Source organism: Nycticebus coucang, chromosome 9 (assembly GCF_027406575.1).
Source record: "Nycticebus coucang isolate mNycCou1 chromosome 9, mNycCou1.pri, whole genome shotgun sequence".
NCBI classification, from domain to species: Eukaryota; Metazoa; Chordata; class Mammalia; order Primates; family Lorisidae; genus Nycticebus; species Nycticebus coucang.
Window position 1 is genome coordinate 94,090,898 of NC_069788.1, and position 24,895 is coordinate 94,115,792.

General features: G+C 41.9%; 1 protein-coding gene across 1 annotated transcript; it reads right to left on the reverse strand.

The window, feature by feature from the left end:
* Positions 1–408: 408 nt before the first annotated feature.
* Positions 409–22,194, reverse strand: PSMC1 (proteasome 26S subunit, ATPase 1). Its single transcript, XM_053601807.1, has 11 exons — positions 22,148–22,194; positions 18,432–18,485; positions 17,595–17,691; positions 15,114–15,238; positions 14,335–14,520; positions 14,009–14,137; positions 12,901–12,997; positions 4,212–4,401; positions 3,125–3,276; positions 2,117–2,271; positions 409–764 (listed from the first exon to the last, which is right to left on the reverse strand). Exons 1-11 carry the CDS (start codon positions 22,148–22,150, stop codon positions 630–632), a joined length of 1,323 nt encoding a protein of 440 aa, XP_053457782.1. The 5' UTR covers positions 22,151–22,194; the 3' UTR covers positions 409–629.
* Positions 22,195–24,895: the final 2,701 nt, after the last annotated feature.

Genomic DNA, 24,895 nt, shown 5'->3' on the forward strand with positions numbered 1-24,895 from the left:
AATGATCTTCCCATTTAGCCTCCTGGGTAGGCTGGGACTATAGGTATACATTACAACACACAGCTACATTAAAAAATTTTTTTTGTAGAGACAGGGTCTCACTATATTGCCCGGGCTGGTCTTGAATTCCTAGCTTCAAGTGATCCTTCCCCTCAGCCTTCCAAAGCGCTAGGATGCCCAGCCACCCTTTATTATTTAAACAAAGACTACTGGCTGTGTAGTTATAATCATATTCCCCCTAATCACTACTGAACCACCAGCTTTGGGGGGGTATAATGGTGGGGGAGGTGGGTACAAAAGGCACTAATGTCTGTGGCCTGAGGCTTCTCACCCAGAAGCTTCCCTAAAGCTAGATCCACCTATTTGTTAAGGCTGATTGGAGTGGAGACTCCAGAAACAGGTATGAAGTGTCTGTGACAAGAGCCCGCTTTATTGGGAAGCAGAGTGCTGCACACTGACCAGCAGATGAAGGCCACCCAAGGGGCAGCTTATACATCATATTCCAAAAGATACAAAGGATGTTTGCTAATATCAGTCAAGTGGAAAACGTACAACTCTAGGCAGCTTCTCCAACCTCATCCCTCTGGGGTCAGGTAAACTCCCATTTTCCTGATAGCAGCTGTGGTTCACTAGAGATAAAGCCCCTCAGGGGTGCCTTCTTGTTTTTTATACAGAACATTTTCTTTAGATTTTTTGAAGTCTTCATTTGTTACTTTCATTCTACGTTCTCTTAAAGCCATCAAACCAGCTTCTGTACAAATTGCCTGTTAAGAAAGAACAGTATGTTTGGAAAGGAAAATGTTTATTTTTATTCAAACAAGCAATCAGAAACTGAGTTTTTTTGAAATAATGTATAGGATACTCAGACTAAGCACAAATTGCTCATTTGGAAAAAGATTAGATTTTTAAAATGTTTTAAGCATCCAATTATTTTCTGAAAGGATTTAAAGTGGATTAAACTGGGAGCAATTACAGATAAAAAGACTAGCCTGGGAATTAAGGCAGTAGTTTTGATTTAGATTCTACCAAGTTATGTGGCTTGGCAGATCAGTCAATTCTCATAGCTCCACTTTTATTAAAAGGAATAATATTCCTAGGAAATTGATGAAAAGATAGGGACTTTACCCTGAAACTTAGAGGCAACTGAGAATATATGTCTACTTCATTTAGGTAGTCACAAGAGAACAGGTATTCTGGTTAGACATTGTAAGTTACAGTGTAGTGTTTAATGTATTCTCAATAATTACTTGCCAAAGCTAACAAGAAAATATGAATGTATGCAGCATGATGCAAAAAATTACAAGTAGTCCTGGCATAGGACTTTCTGTTTAGTTAATGACTATCAGGTCATTTACTTCAAATGGGTTGTTCAGTGGAAAATTGTGTTTGTGTAGAGAATGAGAAAGTAAATGATTCAGCGTTAACTTGGTAAATCACTGTACTACTGCAACACTTTGAACTAACCTAGTTCTCTGGGATGGATAACCCATGAATCACTGCAGGAACTGGCTATCCCTATCTAAGCACGGCACCAGTGCCCACCAAGAAGCCACATCTTGCCAGGCCTTGTTGTAAACCTGGGAAGAAACATTCTAACTCATGTATATTTGTAATGAAACTAGGGGGTATAATCTTGTACATGAATTGGGAATATGAATGCAATGAGTGCTGGTCCCCACTCTGTAGCTCTGGGGGAGATCTTCCCTCAACCCAGGACTAAGTCTTGACTGGTCTGAGAAAATCACCAGGCCTAGTGGAGGAGGTAAGCTTATTCCCAGTGACTTATACTTGTGGCTACAGGTGGTTTAGGGCATTTACTTCCTAAAATGAACCCATTAAAAATGACTTCAAGGGCGGTGCCTGTGGCTCAGTGAGTAGGGCGCCGGCCCCATATGCTGAGGGTGGCGGGATCAGGCCCAGCCCCGGCCATACTGCAATAAAAATGACTTCAAGTAATAAGCAAATCTGCACTTGGAAATGATAAAACATGACAACTATGGTACAACACAGATAGCCACATAGCCACTCCACCTAACCACCACCTCAAGAACATACAGTCTTTCCTGATTGATGGGCCATGTTTCCATCAATGAGCTAACCTGGCCCAGGTTCTCACCTTAATGTCAGCACCAGAGAGGTCATCTTTAGCCATGATCAAGTCATCCAGAGTTACATCATCAGCCAGGGTCATCCTGCTTGTGTGAATCTGAAAGATGCGCTTCTTAGTCTTTTCATCAGGCAGGGGAAACTCGATCTTCCTGTCAATACGGCCTGCAGAGGTAAACGTTTTTAGCCAAAGCCCATCCAAACTTAGGCCCTACCTTGGCTCAGAAGCCTCGCCTAGCTCTTTACACATGCAGTTTCAGTCAGATCCTATTCTAAGAGAAGGATGTCCAAATCTTAAAAAGTGACCATTCATTTTTATAGTGTAAATTTTTTTTTGTAAACAGAGTCTCACTTTATTGCCCTTGGTAGAGTGCCATGGCATCACACAGCTCACAGCAACCTCCAACTCCTGGGTTTAGGTGATTCTCTTGCCTCAGCCTCCCAAATAGCTGCGACTACAGGAGCCCACCACAATGCAGGACTATTTTTTTGTTGTTGCAGTTTGGCTGGGGCTGGGTTTGAACCTACCACCCTCGGTATATGGAGCCAGCGCTCTACCCACTGAGCCACAGGCGTCGCCCTATAGTGTAAATTTCTACATTTTCATTCACCTCATGTAAAAGAAATCTTTCCTTTGTATCTTAAAAAATTAATCAAAGAAGCAATTTCTGAATGGCACATTTAGTGAAAAAGGACAGACCTATCTTACTAAAACATTACAAAGATAGCAAAGTACTGCTTCTTGTACTCTAGCTAGCATATGAATAATTTCTTCAGAAAAAGGTAGCAAGTAATTGAGGCTAAAAAGGGATTATTGTGGGAAGGAAAAGATTAAAACTCAGGACTGGAATTCAAAGTGCTGTGGTATACAGACTGTGCAATGTTCTTATTTAATACCCTTTAAGTTTCACTTAAGTGTTTGGCTTCCTATGTGCCATTTGATGATCCTAAAGCACACTTAAAACACAAATTATATGAACATATTAATTCTCCATGATGAATCAAAAACAAACTTAACCTGGTCTGATAAGGGCTGGATCCAAAGTTTCTATTCGGTTTGTAGCCATAATAACTTTCACATCTCCCCTTGAATCAAATCCATCCAACTGGTTCAACAGTTCCAACATTGTTCGCTGAATTTCTCTCTCACCACCAGAATTTGAGTCGTATCTTTGGAAGAGAGCAGGAGAAGCAATGAAGACCCAACTGATTTGCTAATGGGGGATTATAGCAAAGACTTCATCCTGACAGGACACCTCAACATTACTGTCTCAACCTAAATGTCACTATGAATTATTGTAGAAAAAAAGCACCTGTTATGGTTTGAATGTCTCTCCAAAATTTATGTGTTGAAACTTAATTCCCACTGTGGTGGTAATTAAGAGGTGGGGGGCTTTTTGGGAAAAGGTAATCATAAGGGTAGGGCCTTACAAGGTGTGGATGTGCCTTACAAGGAGCTGGAGGGCTCTAGCTTAGGCCCTCTATGCTCTTCTGCTCTTCAGCCCCTGAGGACACAGTTTGTCCCGCTGGAGAACAGAGCAGCAAGGTGTCATCTTGGAAGCAGAGAGCAGCCTTCACTAGAGGCCAATGCCGGCACCTTAATTTTGGACTTTGTAGTCTCCAGAATGTGAGAAATATATTTCTGTTCTTTATAAATTACCCAGTTGGTGGCATTGTTACATGAGTACAAGTGGATTAAGATACCCCCTACCCCATCAACCAAGTTATAGATTACATTTCCTTAGAACAGTTTCTGTGTCTGAAATTATGTCATTTATTTTGTCTCCATGTTTGGGGTTTGATTTTCAATCTAACTGTGCTCCTTGAAGGCAGAAACTATCATGCTCATAGCTGTGTCCCCAGAGTCCAGATGGTCCTGGCTCAGGGTAAGTGCTCAAGACGTGACTATTGGTGACTGACCAATCTCAGTTCACAGCTCCTGGGTAGTTGTTATCTGGCCCCTGGGAGCATAGACCCTAAAAGCACCCACGCAAGGCCGTGCACAGCAAGAGCTGTGGGCCCAGGGAGAGCCCAGATGGCATTCTCAGGGAAGAGCTACGTGGTATTGCCTGAAAACAATACATAGTAGGTATGCGAAAGCCTACCTTTTTGTCCCAATGGCATCAATTTCATCAATAAACACGATGGAAGGTGCATGTTCTTCAGCAACTCGAAACAATTCCCGAACAAGTTTGGGCCCATCACCTAGGTACTTCTGAATGAGTTCAGAGCCAACCACTCTCAAGAAAGTGGCCGAGGTTTGGTTTGCTACTGCTTTGGCTAACAAGGTTTTACCTGTTTTAGATAAAAAGAGAGTTTTAAGTTAAAAACTCTTATTAGGAGGCGGAGCAAGATGGCAGCCGAGTAACAGCTTCCTTGTATCTGGGCACCGTGAGTCTGGGGATGTAGGACTCCAGGCATCTCTGGCTGGTGGGATCTGCCTATCATCACGCCTGAGAGGATACAGGGAGTCAGCGAGAGACTTCTGGACCCCAAGAGGAGGACTAAAACAGTGGAAAACCGGCAAGTGGTCGCGTGTGTTCAATCCGTCTAAACCGGCCCGCAACTGTAAGTTCAGTAGCAGCGAGACTGCAAACCAGAAAGGCCTTACCTGTGAACTGTTTTGGTGTCTTTGGACTTGGCACTCAGCTGAAATGCCTTGGAGAGAGCCTGAGTGGGAGTGCGGGGAACTTTGGCCTTTGTCTAGGTCCCCAGTCTGAGCCGCTGAGCCAGACGGAGCTAATAGTGTTTGGCTCTGGGTCACAGGCAGACATTGTGAGTGATCTGCCCCGGCAAGCTCGGCCCTCAGGGTCGCAGAGCTGGAACTGGGTGGGAGCTGGTAACCCAGCGACCAAATAGCCTAAGGGCGGGGTCTGAGCCGCCTTGCAGCCCTAACCCTCGGGGGCAGAGGGAGACCAGTTTTGACACACAGGGTAAGTGGATAGCCACCTCAGCAGTGATTCCAGCGACAAGCACTTCCCTGAGAAAGCTTCTGCTCAGTAAGTGAACAAGTTCAAAGTGCCTTTTAAGTGGGCTGGGGTGTCTACCTGCTGGGGTTTGAGAAACTAGCAGCCTCCAGTCGTATCAGAACTGTGATTAACATCTCATACCCCAGAAGACCACGTGTTGCCCAGACAATATTCAATAACATATACATACTGCTTTGGTTTTGGTTGTGTTTTTTTTCTTTTTTTTGGTTTGGTTTTTTTTTTTTATTTCGATGTTGTGGATTGTTGTTTTGTTTTTTAAGTTCAACCTTTTCCATACAGATCCTTTTTCTTTCTCAATTTTTCTAGTTTAATTATAATTTCCCATTGCTGCCTATTTCAATAATTAGAACTTCATTTTTGTCAGTGTTTCTACCGCTATTATTTGGTTTTTCCAGCCAATTTTATCCCGTAAAGTATTCTGTTTGCTTGTTTTGGTTTGATTTATAGCATTTTTGTCTTTCCTCTCTACTTGGTGGAGGTGGGGTACTGTGTCTGATCAGGTTAGCAAAGAGCTGCTGACCTCAAGGGAACCACCCAACTGGGCACCCCCAGAAGGTGGTTTGTTTTTTAAGGTTGTATCAAAGTACCCTACTGTACACCTATATTGCTCTGTCTCCCTCTTTCTGTGCCTCTCTTCTTTTTGTCAATATTCCTTTTACCCACCCCCTCTCCTTTCTCTATTTTTCTTTTTTTTTTTCTTATCACTCGGTCCTCCTTTCTTTCATCCCTTTTTTGCTCTTCAACCTTCTCACCCTTCTGGTCCTGTAAACCTTAGTCCACAGGCACGAGAACTTAAAGAGCAAGAGGAAGTGAAAGGAAAATTAGGGCAAGGAAACAGATAAAAGAAAACACCCATGAGGAAGAATCAGCAGAAAACTCCAGGCAACATGAAGAACCAGTCCAGAACAACCCCGCCAAGGGACCGTGAGGTAGCTACTGCAGAGGATTCCACCTATACAGAAATGTTAGGAATGACAGAAAGGGAATTTAGAATACACATGTTGAAAACAATGAAAGAAATGATGGAAACAATGAAGGAAACTGCTAATAAAGTGGAAAATAACCAAAAGGAAATCCAAAAACAGAATCAAATCAGAGATGAACGATATGAAGAATATAAAAAGGATATAGCAGAGCTGAAGGAAATGAAACAGTCAATCAGGGAACTTAAAGATGCAATGGAAAATATCAGCAACAGGTTAGACCATGCAGAAGAAAGAATTTCAGAGGTAGAAGACAAAGTTTTTGAGATAACTCAGATAGTAAAAGAGGCAGAAAAGAAGAGAGAGAAAGCAGAACGTTCACTGTCGGAATTATGGGACTTTATGAAGCGTTCCAACATACGAGTTATAGGAATTCAAAAAGGGGAAGAAGAATGCCCCAGAGGAATGGAAGCCATACTAGAGAATATTATAAAAGAAAATTTCCCAAATATCACCAAAGATTCTGACACACTGCTTTCAGAGGGCTATCGGACCCCAGGTCGCCTCAACTCTAACCGAGCTTCTCCAAGACACATTGTGATGAACCTGTCCAAAGTCAAGACAAAAGAAAAGATTCTGCAAGCTGCCAGGAGTAAGCGCCAGTTGACCTACAGGGGCAAATCCATCAGAGTGACCGCAGACTTCTCTAATGAAACTTTCCAAGCAAGAAGACAATGGTCATCTACCTTTAATCTACTTAAACAGAACAATTTCCAGCCCAGAATTCTGTACCCTGCTAAGCTAAGCTTCAAAATTGATGGAGAAATCAAATCATTTACGGATATACAAACATTGAGGAAATTCGCCACAACAAGACCAGCTCTACAGGGAATACTTCAACCTGTTCTGCACACTGACCACCACAATGGATCAGCAGCAAAGTAAGAACTCAGAAATCAAAGGACAGAACCTAACCTCCACACTGATGCAAAAGATAAAACTAAGCAATGGACTCTCACAAAATAAGACGAATAGAATACAACCACACTTATCAATTATCTCAATAAATGTTAATGGCTTGAATTCCCCACTGAAGAGACATAGATTGGTTGACTGGATTAAAAAACACAAGCCATCCATTTGCTGTCTGCAAGAAACACACCTGCCTTCAAAAGACAAATTAAAGCTCCGAGTCAAGGGTTGGAAGACAATTTTTCAGGCAAATGGAATTCAGAAGAAAAGAGGACTTGCAATCTTATTTTCAGATACATGTGGATTTAAAGCAACTAAAGTCAAAAACGACAAAGATGGTCACTTTATATTGGTCAAGGGAAAAATACAACAAGAAGACATTTCAATTCTAAATATCTATGCACCCAATTTAAATGCTCCCAGATTCTTGAAACAGACCTTACTCAGTCTGAGCAATATGATATCTGATAATACTATAATAACAGGGGACCTTAACACTCCTCTTACAGAGCTGGACAGATCCTCTAAACAGAAATTAAACAAGGATATAAGAGACTTAAATGAGACCCTAGAACAACTGTGCTTGATAGACGCATATAGAACACTCCATCCCAAAGATAAAGAATATACATTCTTCTCATCACCCCATGGAACATTCTCCAAAATTGATCATATCCTGGGACACAAAACAAATATCAACAGAATCAAAAGAATTGAAATTTTACCTTGTATCTTCTCAGACCACAAGGCACTAAAGGTGGAACTCAACTCTAACAAAAATGCTCGACCCCACCCAAAGGCATGGAAACTAAACAATCTTCTGTTGAATAAGAGATGGGTGCAGGAAGAAATAAAACAGGAAATCATTAACTTCCTTGAGCATAACAACAATGAAGACACAAGCTACCAAAACCTGTGGGATACTGCAAAAGCAGTTTTGAGAGGAAAATTCATCGCTTTAGATGCCTACATTCGAAAAACAGAAAGAGAGCACATCAACAATCTCACAAGAGATCTTATGGAATTGGAAAAAGAAGAACAATCTAAGCCTAAACTCAGTAGAAGAAAAGAAATATCCAAAATCAAATTAGAGATCAATGAAATTGAAAACAAAAGAATCATTCAGAAAATTAATAAAACAAGGAGTTGGAATAGATAAACCATTGGCCAGACTAACGAGGAATAGAAAAGTAAAATCTCTAGTAACCTCAATCAGAAATGATAAAGGGGAAATAACAACTGATCCCACAGAGATACAAGAGATCATCTCTGAATACTACCAGAAACTCTATGCCCAGAAATTTGACAATGTGAAAGAAATGGATCAATATTTGGAATCACACCCTCTCCCTAGACTCAGCCAGGAAGAAATAGAGCTCCTGAACAGACCAATTTCAAGCACTGAGATCAAAGAAACAATAAAAAATCTTCCAATCAAAAAATGTCCTGGTCCAGATGGCTTCACTCCAGAATTCTATCAAACCTTCAAGGAAGAGCTTATTCCTGTACTACAGAAATTATTCCAAAAAATTGAGGAAGAAGGAATCTTCCCCAACACATTCTATGAAGCAAACATCACCCTGATACCAAAACCAGGAAAAGACCCAAACAAAAAGGAGAATTTCAGACCAATCTCACTCATGAACATAGACAAAATTCAAGCAAAAATTCTCAACAAAATCCTAGCCAACAGATTACAGCTTATCATCAAAAAAGTCATTCATCATGATCAAGTAGGCTTCATCCCAGGGATGCAAGGCTGGTTTAACATACGCAAGTCTATAAACGTTATCCACCATATTAACACAGGCAAAAAATAAAGATCACATGATCCTCTCAATAGATGCAGAAAAAGCATTTGATAAAATCCAGCATCCTTTTCTAATTAGAACACTGAAGAGTATAGGCATAGGTGGCACATTTCTAAAACTGATTGAAGCTATCTATGACAAACCCACAGCTAATATTTTACTGAATGGAGTAAAACTCAAAGCTTTTCCTCTTAGAACTGGAACCAGACAAGGTTGTCCTCTGTCACCTTTACTATTCAACGTAGTGCTGGAAGTTCTAGCCAATACAATTAGGCAAGACAAGGAAATAAAGGGAATCCAAATGGGAGCAGAGGAGGTCAAACTCTCCCTCTTTGCTGACGACATGATCTTATACTTAGAGAACCGCAAAGACTCAACCACAAGACTCCTAGAAGTCATCAAAAAATACAGTAATGTTTCAGGATATAAAATCAATGTCCACAAGTCAGTAGCCTTTGTGTACACCAATAACAGTCAAGATGAGAAGCTAATTAAGGACACAACTCCCTTCACCATAGTCTCAAAGAAAATGAAATACCTAGGAATATACCTAACGAAGGAGGTGAAGGACCTCTATAAAGAAAACTATGAAATCCTCAGAAAGGAAATAGCAGAGGATATTAACAAATGGAAGAACATACCATGCTCATGGATGGGAAGAATCAACATTGTTAAAATGTCTATACTTCCCAAAGCAATCTACCTATTCAATGCCATTCCTATCAAAATACCAACATCGTACTTTCAAGATTTGGAAAAAATGATTCTGCGTTTTGTATGGAACTGGAAAAAACCCCGTATAGCTAAGGCAGTTCTCTGTAACAAAAATAAAGCTGGGGGCATCAGCATACCAGATTTTAGTCTGTACTACAAAGCCATAGTGCTCAAGACAGCATGGTACTGGCACAAAAACAGAGACATAGACACTTGGAATCGAATTGAACACCAAGAAATGAAACTAACATTTTACAACCACCTAAATCTTTGATAAACCAAACAAGAACATACCTTGGGGGAAAGACTCCCTATTCAATCAATGGTGTTGGGAGAACTGGACGTCTACATGTAAAAGACTGAAACTGGACCCACACCTTTCCCCACTCACAAAAATTGATTCAAGATGGATAAAGGACTTAAACTTAAGGCATGAAACAATAAAAATCCTCCAAGAAAGCATAGGAAAAACACTGGAAGATATTGGCCTGGGGAAAGACTTCATGAAGAAGACTGCCATGGCAATTGCAACAACAACAAAAATAAACAAATGGGACTTCATTAAACTGAAAAGCTTCTGTACAGCTAAGGAGACAATAACCAAAGCAAAGAGACAACCTACACAATGGGAAAGGATATTTGCATATTTTCAATCAGACAAAAGCTTGATAACTAGGATCTATAGAGAACTCAAATTAATCCACATGAAAAAAGCCAACAATCCCTTATATCAATGGGCAAGAGACATGAATAGAACTTTCTCTAAAGACGACAGGCGAATGGCTAAGAAACACATGAAAAAATGTTCATCATCTCTATATATTAGAGAAATGCAAATCAAAACAACCCTGAGATATCATCTAACCCCAGTGAGAATGGCCCACATCACAAAATCTCAAAACTGCAGATGCTGGCGTGGATGTGGAGAGAAGGGAACACTTTTACACTGCTGGTGGGACTGCAAACTAGTACAACCTTTCTGGAAGGAAGTATGGAGAAACCTCAAAGCACTCAAGCTAGACCTCCCATTTGATCCTGCAATCCCATTACTGGGCATCTACCCAGAAGGAAAGAAATCCTTTTATCATAAGGACACTTGTACTAGACTGTTTATTGCAGCTCAATTTACAATCGCTAAAAATGTGGAAACAGCCTAAATGCCCACCAACCCAGGAATGGATTAACAAGCTGTGGTATATGTATACCATGGAATACTATTCAGCCATTAAAAAAAATGGAGACTTTACATCCTTCGTATTAACCTGGATGGACGTGGAAGACATTATTCTTAGTAAAGCATCACAAGAATGGAGAAGCATGAATCCTATGTACTCAATTTTGATATGAGGACAATTAATGACAATTATGGTTATGGGGGGGAAACAGAAAGAGGGAAGGAGGGAGGAGGGTGGGGCCTTGGTGTGTGTCACACTTTATGGGGGGAAGACATGACTGCAAGAGGGACTTTACCTAACAATTGCAATCAGTGTTACCTGGCTTATTGTACCCTCAATGAATCCCCAACAATAAAAAAAAAAAAACTCTTATTAACCTGAGTCATCTCCAGAGCAGGGTAAGAGAACCAAACTAAATGCCTACAAAACAATCAGTGATGAAAAAAAGGTCTAGGAATCCTGGGTTTGGCTATTAAGTGTTCCTGAGCCCCAGGTCAGCAGTGCCTGGTGCTACCAGGAGAGTAGCTGCTGGGTGGGCTTCCTGCCGGCTAGCCAGCCAAGACAGGACTAGTTCCTGATGCGAAAGCTCGGGGGGTCCTTCTCAATCTACGGCAGCCTGACAGGCAGTTCCTCCCATTGATCTTAGGGAAGAGTTCAAATGATGTTTCCAATACTTCTTCATTACCCGATAGTTCTCTTTCAGGTCACAAATGATAGTTAGCAAAAAACACCCAATTTGAGAGTTTTAGAGTTAAGATTAGGGCCCCTCTGATGGTAAGTGAGAATACAGGCAAGGGCTGAGTAGGTGCCTTAGGACGGAGGCAGTTATGAGCAGACCTGGCAGCCTCAGCCCAGCAGAGGAGGCTGACTTGAGTGACATAGAAGACTTCATGGAAGTGGAAAGGGTGACACAAAGATAAGTTGTACAACTTTCAGCAATGATGCTCACTTAAGTTGTGGGATAGACATAGTGGCAGGTGCAAAGGCTGAAAGCATTAATTAGCGGTGGTAAACAGAAGACAAAGAGGACCTTTTAAGTGGATGAGATCTCACAGTCCAGAAGTAGCCAGGTCTAGCCACTGGGCTACTTCAATGGCAGAAACAAGTCTCCTGCTCTCCAGTGAACCTGCCTGCCTGCCCAGTGCTTTACCCCAGCCTTTGCACTGCAGCCCCTTCACTGCCAACATCCTGCAATGTCCTGATCCGGTGGCTGAGGGTCAGGAGGCCTCCTACCAGCTCAATTCCTAGAGCTACTGGGGCTCTGGGCTAATCTCTGGCCTTTCTGAAATGTATTTTGTGAGCTGTAAGAGGAGGGGCTGCCATAGAATAATCTCTTCTGGGGTGGGCACAGTGGCTCACGCCTATAATCCTAGCACTTTGGGAGGCAAAGGTGGGTGAATTGCTCGAGCTCAGGAGTTTGAGACCAGTCTAAACAAAGCCAAGACCCCATCTCTACAAATAGAAAAACTAGACGGGTGTTGTGTTGTGGCAGATGCTTGTAATTCTAGCCACTTAGGAGGCTGAGACAAGAGGATCACTTGAGCTCAAGAGTTTGAGGTTGCTGTGAGCTATGACGCCACAGCACTCTATTCACGATGACAGAGCAAGACTGTCTCAAAAAAAAGAGTGATCTCTTCTAGCTCCATGTCTCTGGATACAGGTGTCTCTCAGTCCCTTCAGTGTGGGTACCCCCCAGTTAGCACAGATCCTCTTAGGAACACAGTGTCACTTCTCTTGAGCAAATGACTGCTCTTCCTTTGGAATTTGCATAGCAATGAACTGCTAGGTCCTGGGTTTTCCATCTTACTTAGGTCAACCTATTACATAATGAACAACAACAACAACAACAACACACACACACACACACACACACACACACGTGTTTACTCGTCCAACATATTTATTCAGTACCACTGGGCCAGGAAAATAAATGAACCTCATCCAGCCACCACAGAATAAAGCCTTTAAAGCAGTTCTCCACCAAAGACCTAAGGCTTGGCCATACTGCAGATAATTATCAGAATTTGGGGGGATGAGACCAGGCATCATTATTTTTTAAAGCTCCTTAGATGATTCTAACATACAGCCAAAATTGAGCACTCCTGTTTTAAACTGAGAAGCTATAGTGTCCTCACTCAACACTTTAGCTACTGAATACTGCTGCTTAAGAGACAAGCTGTGTGCCCACAAAGTGTCAAACAGAGCATACCTGTGCCAGGTGGACCATAGAGAATTACCCCTTTAGGGGGCTTTATACCCATCTCTTCATAATATTCAGGATGGGTGAGAGGAAGCTCCACAGATTCCTATAGAAAAGAAACACTCAGTAAACTTGAAAGACTTTCTTATTGATATTAGATTAATTGGCATCGTGAGAAAATCTCGCTTTCAACAACAACAATCAAAAATCTCAATTACTCTTCTTCTTTTCTTTTTACAGACAGTTTCACCTTGCTGCCCTTGGTAGAGTGCTGTGGCATCACAGCTCACAGCAACCTGCAGCTCTTGGGCTTAGGCGATTCTGTTGCCTCAGTCTCCCAAGTAGCTGGGACTACAGGCACCCGCCACAACGCCTGACTATCAATTACTCTTCTTAAAAACAATGTGTTTGACCTCCATTAGCAGGAAGGCCGTAGTGAAGAGGACACTTGTCCTACATGAGTTCCCAGCACCCCTCCCCTCTTCCTAATTGCACCCAATTTCCCTTTTACTTTGCAGTAGTTGTCAGCCTTGAGCAATATTTAAGCTCTTTTTGATCAAAAGAGACTTAAGAAAGCTAAAAATCACCCTTTTTAGTTAAACTACAGATAGTACTGGGAAAGTTTTCCACCTAGAGACATTATGGCTATTGACTATCTCCCTAGATCACCAGAGAGACCTGTGATAGCTCTGAATGACTTCCCTATGAATCAAAGAACATGCAGAGAGCCAGCCCTCAGCCCCCAGGAACACCGAGGGGCTGGGATTATGCTCTAGACCCTGCCACTGTGTAAGCATGTGCAGGTACACATGCTGCTTCCATAAACCACACAACTGGAAACATTATGTGTTCACAGACTATACATTAAACATTATCGATAAAAGGTATTAAGCCGCAGCTGCTGCTGGAACGATCATATAAGTTATTATTTCTATTAACTAACTTAGTATTAACAAATACAAAAATACCACAAAACTGGCAAGCCCTGATGAGTCAGCTACTGGTCTGATCAGTTAAAAAAGAAAAAATGTGCAAAACAACTCCAAAGTACCCTAAACGGGACAGCAATAGAAACCAAAAGTCTAACGTCCCAGAGATAGATGGTTCCCAGCCGTACCTTAATTTCCTGGATTTGGTTGTCCAAGCCCCCAATATCAGCATAGGTCTCTTGGGGTGCCTTTTCCACCTTCATCACTGTGACCAGGGGATCTGTGTCATCCATCAGCACCCCTATCACAGCATGCACCTACCAGGGAATATCCAGCTTTAAAAAGGACCATTAAGTTCACTCAATCTGCTTATAGCATAGCAATGCCAATCTCGTCACCTTTCTCCCCCTTAGGAGTGCTTTGGTGATCCACTTCAATGGGACAGGCAGAGAGACCTAAAGAGGAAGAAGGAAGAAAGCACTCCTATGGCCTTTCTTAGAGACTATCACCTCACCTTGTGGTTGAGCAGGACTGAACAGCCTGGTTCCAGCAGATCCTTGTCAACAAATGAAAGGATGCTGACATAGTGTTCTGAGCCCACAGATGTAGACACAATGGCATGATTGTCATCAATGATCTCTTCCAAGGTTCCTACTGACATTGGGGTCCCCCTCAGATCATCCACTTTTGATCTTTCCTCCTATTATAAGAAAATATCAAGAAGAAAAAGCAGATTAGATCTAAAAAGTATATGATTCTGGCTCGGCGCCGGTAGCTCAAGTGGCTAAGGCGCCAGCCACATATACCAGAGCTCGCGGATTGAAATCCAGTCTGGGCTTGCCAAACAACAATGACAACTACAACCAAAAAATAGCCAGGCATTGTGGCAGGCACCTGTAGTCCCAGCTACTTGGGAGGCTAAGGTAAGAGAATTGCTTAAGCCCAGGGGGAGATTGCTGTGAGCTGTGACGCCATGGCACTCTACCCAGGGCAACAGCTGAGGCTCTGTCTTGAAAAATAAATAAATTAATTAATTAGTAAATAGTATGTGATTGTAATAGTTCACTATATTCACAAAATAACTGATGCTTTCAAAAGGTGGGTAGGCCCAGTGTGGTGGCTCACACCTATAATCCCAGCATTTTGGGAGACTGAGGCAGGAGGATAGCATGAGCCCAGGAGTTAAAGATTAGAGTGAGCTATGATAATGCCACTGCACTCTAGCCTAGGCAGCAGAGCAAGAACCTGCCTCAAAAAAAGAAAAAAAAGAAAAAAAGTAACTTCTTAACTTACCTCTTGCTTTTCTTCCAATGGTTTCATTTGTTCCTGATTTCTAATGAATTCCTCCTCCATGAGAAGATAGTCTTTAATTCTCTCTAACTTCAACAATTTTAATCGGCACTGAGTGTGAGGTGTCACTATAATTAAAATAGACAGTTTTATCATACTTTATCATCAAGACCAGCCTAAGCAAGAGGGAGAATCCATCTCTACAAAAAATAGAAAAACTAGCTGGGTGTTGTGGGTGCCTGTAGTCCCAGCTACTTGGGAGTCTGAGGCAAGAGGATCACTCAAACCCAGGAGTTTGAGGCTGCTGTGAGTTATGATGATGCCATGGTATTCTACCCAAGGCAACAGTGTCTCAAAAAAAAAAAGGGGGGGGGGCAAAGAAAGGGGGGAGAGTTTGGCCATTATAAGCAAGCATTTGAAAATAGGGACGAGGTCTGTGACCAAATAGCTAATCCAAAATGATTTGCACTGACTGAACAGTTGATATATATATATATATGTATATATATACATATACATATTTTTTTTTTTTTTTTGGCCGTGGCTGGGTTTGAACCCACCACCTCTGGCATATGGGGCCAGCACCCTACTCCTTTGAGCCACAGGTGCTGCCCTGATATATTTAACTGTTGGCATAAAAGATAGTTTGGTTGGGCGGCGCCTGTGGCTCAGTGAGTAGGGCGCCGGCCCCATATGCCGAGGGTGGCAGGTTTAAACCCAGCCCTGGCCAAACTGCAACAACAACAACAAAAAAAATAGGCGGGTGTTGTGGCGGGCACCTGTAGTCTCAGCTGCTTGGGAGGCTGAGGCAAGAGAATCGCGTAAGCCCAAGAGTTAGAGTTGACGTGAGCCGTGTGACGCCACAGTACTCTACCCGAGGGCCGTACAGTGAGACTCTGTCTCTACAAAAAAAAAAAATATATAGTTTGGTTTATTTTTTCCCATGGGGCTAATAAAAAGTTACACTGTTGCTCAGGCAATACACACTGTTGCACATGTTAGCTGTACACATGCTTCTCTATTTGTCCAATTTTGAAATATCAGTGATACTTGTTTCTTTTGGCTTTAATGTCTCATGCCACATGGGAGTGTTATCATTTATAAATACTAATGTACCAATCTTTTATGATTTCTAGGGTCCTTCACTTTAAAAAGCTTTTTTTCTCCTAAGATTAAAATATATTCCTGAATTTTCATTTATTTATTTTCATATGTATATCTATAATCCACTTAACAAGAGAAAAGAGATCTAATTTCATTTTCTCTAAACAAAAATTTAAAAGTGCCATTTATATTAAATAACCCACCCTATTCTGCACAGAACTGACATGTTACCTTTAACATGTTAAATATCAACTTTAACTTGACTCAATTTTTGGACTTCCTAGCCTGTTTTGGTGACCTAATTGGTCTCTTTCTGTACCAATACCATATTGATTCACTTAGTAGATTAATGACTGGTTTTACCATCTGATTCCATTCTTAATGGAACAATATTTGTAAAATTAGTTAATGTATTTCTATTTAGTTTTTTCTTCAGCATAGGAAACTTTTAGATGGGAGTGAAGGAAATATTTGAGCTGCAGCCTGAAGGGATGAGAAGCAGGTAGCCATGAAAAACTGGACAAGGCTAGGCATAGTGGTTCAGGCCTGTAATCCCAGCACTCCAGGAGGCCGAGATAGAAGGACTGCTTGAGGCCAGAAGTTCAAGCTCACCTTGAGTAAGAAGAGACTCCCATCTCTACAAAAGATAGAAAGAAATCAGCCAGGCCTGGTAGCGGGCATCTGTAGTCCCAGCTATTTGGGAGGCTGACATAGAAAAATCACTTAAACCCATGAGTTTGAGGTTGCAGTGAGCTATGATGATACCACTACAACCTATCTCAGAAGACAAAGCAAAAAAAAAAAAACTAGAGAAAGAACATTTTATGTAAAAGGAAAAGGGCAAAGGTCCTGTTATGCTGAGGAATCAACAAAAACATAAGGCAGGCAATGTGAAGTGTGACTGATGAGCATGGGGGGATGGCAGGGCTGAAAATGGGTAAGTGGGCTGGGTCAGGTCACTTGGTTTGAGTTTTATTCTACGTTCAGCAGGAAACCCCGGAAAAATTAAGTCAAGCACTGCATGACCTGAATTTTAATACAATGAAAAGCATTTCATTTAATGAAATGAAGTTTGTTTCTGAGTTGAACTCTCAAGTTCAATCTAGGTTTTGTAATCTAAACTGCACTTTTAATACAATATAGAAGCTAGTTATTTAAACAAAATTAATGGAATCTCTTAAAGTGAGATACTTGTATAATACAGTACTTTAAAATAAAGGGTAACTTGAATGCCAACCTAGAGGAATAGGGAGAAGAGGGTTATAATCACAGAGCTAGAACTTCAACCACTCCCCTATTACCTGTCTCCCCTTTAAGACACTTAGCTACACGCACAGAGATGGTTTCCCTAAAAGGCAGCAAGAGAAACCACATCATTACCCAGTGGTAGTTTACTGGCTGCATCTGGTCCCTTTGTTTTCTTCTTCTTTTTCCCCACTCTGGTTGGTACAGGAGGTTCGTATTTCTTTTTCTTATCCTTAAAGTTTTTACAATTGCAGAAGGGAAAAAAAAAAAATCACACAGAAATCACATTAAAACACAACATTTATTTCTGCACCATCAACATCTATTTCAGGTGGTACAATTTTCCTTATTTTTAAGATGCTATTAAAAACTGTCCTTTTCATATTTTTAAGTCAGTGAAGCCACATTAAAAATAACCGTGCATCAGAATCCTAAGATGAACTCTAAACAAAACCAAATATTCTGACCTGGTTGCTTGTACCTTCACATTAATCTGAAATAAATTTACTTAATAAAAATAAATAATGTTCACTTTAAAAAATATTAGGTTTCCTATTCCTCCTATTTAATAAGTAAATGTAACTGTAGTGATCTTCTTACTGTATGCATACATGATAAGTTAGTCAGATTATTCTAGTAAGGTAGAGAGGTCAGAACTGAGTTCTATGCCAAAAAGTGAGTAATTTGAGACAATTCTTCACACCTCATTATATTAAACAACAATTTACAGGCAATTTATTTTACCATTTCTGTACTGTTATTGCTTTAATTCATAAATACCTACTTGATGGCTAGGTCGATAATCTTTCTAAAACTTGAAAAGGACATTGTATCTGTAAGACAGGCTAATTAAAAAATTGCTGGATCATTTTACTTTTTAAAATTCATCAATCCCCAAAGAACTTCTCAGCTAAGACCTATGACATTGTCTACAATTTTGCTCACATCACAGTACATATCTGGCTTATTTACCTTGTCATCCTTCTTGCCACCTCCAGGACCATGGCCACCACTCTGACTTTGACCCTGGGGGTGGGGGAGAAATCAGATACAGATGTAAATTCAGAATAGGATCAGTCAAAACAACATCCTTCTTTTTGTCTTGTGATTCTATTTATATTTATTTTTATTTGTTGAGACAGTTGTTCACTATATTGCCCTGGCTAGAGTGCAGTGGTATCATCATAGCTCACTGCAACATCAAACACTTGGGCTCATGCGATACTCGTGCCTCAGCCTCGCAGGTAGCTAGGACTACAGGTATGTACCACCACATCAGCTAATTTTTACATTTTTTTCTACATATAAGATCTTGCTATGTTGCTCAGGATGGTCTCAAACTCCTGGCCTCAAGCAATTCTCCCACCTCAGCCACCCTAAGTGTTAGCATTACAGACATTGAGCCACCACACTTGACCTGCCTGATTCTAAAACATGAACACTTCTCCCTCATTTTAACATTTCTGAACCCAAGATGTACCTTGTAGTCAATGTATGCATTTAGTTTTTTTCCTGAAAAGCTGTTAAGGTATATTACCAATGCACCTTGCAGCTGACTGCATTTTAGAATACAACTAAAGAACAACTGTATTGAGAAGTCAATATAACTAATGAGGCTGAGATTCTAAAATCACCCTCTCTTGAGAAGACAGGGAGCTTCACATTCTTTAATACTACCAGACTGAGGCTACAAAGAGTATGTATTTCATGAAACCAGGCTATGAAAGCCAAGTCATTTTACATACTCAACAAACATTTTATCATTTACTCCTAACTTTGATCACAACAAGATCCAGAAGGCTTTCCTTTCAATAGCAACTCTATCACCCACCCATAAAGCATGGGTGCTCTTGAGCAGGCTGCCTTCCCATCTGAAAAGCTGTTATCACCTTAAGGTGTTAAAAATTTAGTGTATTAAGGCTCAGCACCTACAGCTCAGTGCCTAGGGCGCCAGCCACATACACCAGAGCTGGTGGGTTCGAACTCAGCCTGGGACTGCCAAACAATAATGACAACTACAAGCAAAAAACCACAACTACAGGCATTGTGGTGGGTGCCTGTAGTCCCATCTACTTGGGAAGTTGAGGCAGGAGAATCGCTTAAGCCCAAGAGTTGGAGGTTGCTGTGAGCTGTGATGCTACAGCACTCTACCCAGGGTGACATAATGAGACTCTGTTTCAAAATTTAGTGTATTAATAAGGTCAGTGGGATTTCTGATTTTAAAACAGACCCTTCAGGTAAAGGACAATGCTTAGCACAGAGCAATGTCTCAGAAATGGTGGCATTTCTAAATATGAATCAACTTAGTGATTAGAGGGGCCTGCTCAGCTCCCTCAAATCACCTCCACTGAGGCACCTCTAAATTAATATACCAAAGTTTCATTATCAAGACAAAACCACCGTAGCATGGTTACCTAATACAGTTAATGTTACATACATTTACTCACATGCAAGATACTTAAAACTTTGTGCTTTATTCTAAAGAAAGTAAGTAAGAGCTCTGAGAGATTCTGGATAGCAGAATTAGTTACACTGAAACAGCCATTCAAACTACAGACCTTTAACAATTATTTATACCTCCTAAGGAAAAGTGCTGATGGCTTGGGTAGCTAATGTCTGTGGGGTGCTTACTATGCACACAGCTCTATACTGTCTCATTAATTCCATATAATCTTCCAGGGTATATTTCATTACTCCCACTCCACAGATGAGAGTACAAAAGCTTGAGAACATGGGCTGTGGAATTAGAAGAATCCAGGTTTGAATTCTGACTCCATCACTAATAGGCTATGGGATCTTGGATAGATCAAGTCACCCTCTGTGAAGTTTGGTGTTCTTAACTGGAAAGTGGAGATATTAGTTCCTCCCCAGTGCTAAAAATGAGGTAACAAGTGTAAACTTCTTAGCATTTACTTGACTTAAGGAAGTATACACCAATCTTACTGGTGAATAAGAAAGGTCAGAATCACAACTTTAACTGTCCGTCTGGTTACCAAATCTGGGCTCAGAAACAGTCCTAATTCATTTTGGTTCAGTTCTTCACTCTCTCTTTTGTCTATTTCCTATCTCCATTCCTCCACCTCTTTTTTTGAATTATAGCCTCCCAATTGAGATCCGTGGGTCCAATTTCTACCGTCACCAGTCCAGCTTCTAAAACAGCTGATCCTATGATTCTTCTCCTCAACTGGTCCCTAGCATTTATAGCATAATGTCCAAACGCCTTAGTTTGCAATGCCTGGTCCTTGCCAAACTGACCACAACTAACCTTTTCAGATTCATCTACTTTCCTCATGACCTCTTCATATACGGCCCCCAAAGAAGACATTTTCCTGAATGGGCTTCACACTTCTTCACCAGTCTCAAATAACAAGCACATCCATCACTGAGCGCTTTACTTCTAATGTATGCTAAGCAGTGTGTTTAACATTCTTGAGGAGTAATCTCACTTAACTCTTATAAACACTTTGAGACTGGTACTATCATTACCTCTTACTTACAGATAAGGAAAAAGACGCAGGAACGTTAAGTGAGTTGCCTACTGTCACAAATCGTGTCAGAGATGGGTCCGGGAATCACAGCCAGGTCTGCTGGATACCCAAACCTGAGTGTTTCTCTACGTTCCCGCAGCCATTTACTGTGTTTTAGTTTCTTAGCAAAATGAAGACAATAATGATTACCTCAAGGGAGTGTTGTGAGGAATAAATGAGAAAATGCTGGAAAAGACTTGGCACACGCTTAGACTACCACTCTACTCAAGTCCTCGTAAAACTTCTGTGTGCTCTGGCCTTCTTGCCCTTCAGGATACGGGGGAAACACTCCCCCATCTCAGGTTCTTTGCCCTTGCTGTTTCTTCTGCCTGCACGACATTTCTCTCAGGATAGCTGCACAGGTTACTCCCTCAATTTAGGTCTCTGCTCAAATTTGAGGGGCCTTTGCTGGCACTCTACAATTAAACCAGCCACCCCTCCCCATCCTATCCCTTTCTATACAACAGCCATATAACAACGACAACCCAACCCCGCTCCCTGCCATCTACCATATATTCCTTCTATGGAATATTTTATGTTTATGGTCTGCTCTCTCCTCTAGAATGTACGTTCCATGAAAGCAGGGGCTTCATCAATCTGCTCACCCTGTATCCTCAGTGCCTAGAACAGAGCCTAGCCAAACAAAAGGCAGGTACTCAATAGATACCTGCGTTAGGGAATTAGTGAATAAATGCCAACTAACACACGTTTCCTCCCGAGCTCCGCCTGTCCCAACAGCGTCAGTCTGTAAGGGCTTCCTCAAATGTCCCCCACTCGGAACCCCCTTCCACGACTCCGCTCTCCCCTTCCCGGCTGGAACGCATCCCACCCCCTTCCCTAGTCAGACCGCCCTTCGCCTGCCCGGGCCGAAACTCTCCACGCCACCCGGCAGAACTCCAGTCAGTGGAAAAGCAAAGCCAGAGATCCGCCCGCCCGGGACCCTCCGCGCCGAGTCCGGCCCTGGGGTCCCCGAGCAAGGCCCGCGGTCGGCCCCGGCCCGCGGTGGACCGAGCGCCGTCTCCAGAAGGCTCCGTCAGCCGAGGAGCTCGGACCAGCGGGAGAGGACGGCGGACCAAGTTCCTCCGGAAGCTGCCTCGCCTCCGGCCGCTGCGACCTCCTCGCATGGAGCCCACAAGCCCGAAGAAACCCTTAGTCACTCACCATCTTGCCTCGGCCGCTCGATCTGCCGCTGCCGGAAGTGCATACAGCGCCGAGGGGCGTCGAGGCGGAAGTGCTTGAGGGACGCTACGGGAGCCGACGGGAACCAAATCACACCCAAACGGAGTTGCGCTCCCAGGGCTCGTGGGAGGAGGAGCAGGGTTGGGGGAGGGAAGGGATTGCGGCATCTGAGTAATTAATAAGCGTGATGTGAACCTTATAAATAGCTTTTTGGAAAAGTTTTTAATACCCATTATTAGGCTTTTGTCAACAACTTAAGACAACGACATTATCAAAGAACTAGGGCAATTGTTTAAATGGGAAAAATTTAATTATGCAAAAATTATAAGTTGGAGTAATTTGACTTAATTGCTTTAAAAACTGGGATATTTGGAACTGAGAAATTGACATGTACTTTTGCACAAACTTTCACATCTTTAGTCGATCTCTGGAATTAATCTGCTTATCTGGTAGTAGTAATTCTTTGCCTGATGAGTGGTCTAAACCTGTTTTTGATGGCCTGAGCCTTGTGAGGATGCCGAATGCTATCTTAAAATTCCTCCTCTTGAACCTAGTTGGTAAACTTCATCCTTTATCACACTCTCCAGGACATCAGAAAGATGGCCAGCATCCCTTTTGTTTCTGGAAACTTCCATAACAGGTGGTCTTGCTAAATGCAGAGGTGGCTGTTTCTTTGCCTGCTGGCCTTCCTTCTTTCTCTCTCTCTCTCTCTCTCTCTCTCGCCTCCCTTTTTTGTGTTCCAGATTAATCTAAGCATTTTAATTGTGAAACTAAAAATATTTTACTCATTAACACATAATTTCAGAGAAATAAGCTGACGACCAAAACTGAAGAAGACTTAAATTGTGGAGGAGACGGTGCCTTCTTAATGCACAGCGACTGGGTTTGTCTCTTTCCTGGTTGTGTCAGTCCTTTCCCCCCAGTTGACAGCCGTTTCTGCAGCTGTCCCTCTTTCCCACTTGCAACTTCCAACCTCTTCAAGTGCTGAGTGTTCTCAAGCAGTCTCTCTAACCCTTTCTCTGCTGTCTTTTTGTTATGTAGAGAACTTTTCTGTTCTCTTTAGTTTTATCTACATTTTACCTATGTTTTAGATTCTCCGGAGGAAGGGAGCACCTAAACTGACCCCGTCAGGGAGTACGTTTCTGCCTTAGAGAGAGCGAGTATGGAGGAGAATAGAAGATTATGAACAGTCACACTTGTTACTTTAATCGTTCTCACTTACGGAAATAATATATATTTTTTGTAATTTGCTTAGCTTCCGTTAGAATATGCAGGAATTTAAACACAGTATCAAATTTCATACTTTGTCAATAATGTATACATATGTTTATAAATGTATGTAGTCATGTGCCATATTTATACATACACTTGTATCTGAGTACCTGTGTGTACAGAAGCTTCTCCTCCCTCACCTATCCCTGGTCAGTTTAGTGGTCAAGTCTCGTCATTTGACCTCTGCCACATTTCGAAATCCCACCTCTCCTTCATCCATAACTCGTACCTCTTTATCCTACCTTAAGATTCAGTCCGCAAATAACTTTCAAGCATGTACATGCTCCAGACTCTGCTTTAGGGCCCGGGGATACTGCAGTAATCAAGCAGACAAGAATCCTGTACCTAATAGATTTTACATTAAGCAAGCAAATATGTAAAATATATGGTATACCATAAGGTGATAAATGCCATGGTGAAATTAAACAGGATTAGGAGCATGCTGCAGTGGTAGGGTGATTCTGACTTTAAATATGATGCAACTTGAGCAAAAACCTGAAGGAATGAGGGAGGAAGCTATTCAGATATAGGATAGAGGTAAGGGGATAAGGGGAAAGGGAAGAGCTTACTACAATGGAGACGAGCTTTCTAGGCAGAGGAAACAGCCAGTGCAAAGGCCCTGAGGTAGGAGCTGTAGGGCATACAGACTAGAGATACCATGTGAAGATGTTAGACATATAACATCTTCCCAGTGGAAGCTCAGAGGTTAGAGGCAAATCAACATCACCCGGCAGTGAAGAGAGCATCTGGTGCTGGCATCAGACTACCTAGGCTTGAATTTAGACTTGATCACTATATTGGTGAAACTATATTGGTTTCTTATTGCAGCTGTAAGAAATTACCATGAATGTAGGGGCTTAACACTAGACAAATTTATTATCCTAAGCTTCTCTGGATTAGAAGTCCACATGGGTTTCACTGGGCTAAAATCAAGGTACCAACAGGAAGCTTTCTTTCCGGAGGCTCCAGCTAGTCATGAAATCCCTCACATCCTGTTTTCTCATGTGTATAATGGGACAATACCCATTATAGGCTTGTAGGCTGAGGGCACCAAGAGAAAAGGACAATACTTTGTTTTCTGATTTTTAGTATTTTTTCCCAAAGTAGATGGAATGGAGGCTGAGGTAGGATGGTGTCCAAAACAGGACACAGGGCCTATGCTAGGGGCTGGTGTGGCTCCTGATTGGCAGCTCTTCTTCAGTCCTACCCTTAATGCTGGCCAAAGACTGCTCTGGGGCCACCTCCAGAGACTAATCTGAAGGCTGAGGGAAGGTCCCACCATTTGCATATTTAACAGACACACCAGGTAATTCTGATTCCAGCAGCTCATGTACTACATCTTGAGAGCCAGAGCAGGGCAGTGGTCTGCAAAGCAAGGCAGGCCCACCCTGGTGGCACGAGGGCTCCTTAGAATGTTGGAAGAAATCATCACAATTTCTCTTCACAGAATACCTATTA

Bases quoted from the DNA above. Each gene is read 5' to 3' on its own strand.
- PSMC1 (XM_053601807.1), bottom strand. The intron at 17,692-18,431 runs GTAAATAAGCCA...AAAAACTTTAAG, and splicing joins GTGGCAAGAAGGATGACAAG to GATAAGAAAAAGAAATACGA. The intron at 2,272-3,124 runs GTTAAGTTTGTT...TTACCTCTGCAG, and splicing joins TCCAGCCCTTATCAGACCAG to GCCGTATTGACAGGAAGATC.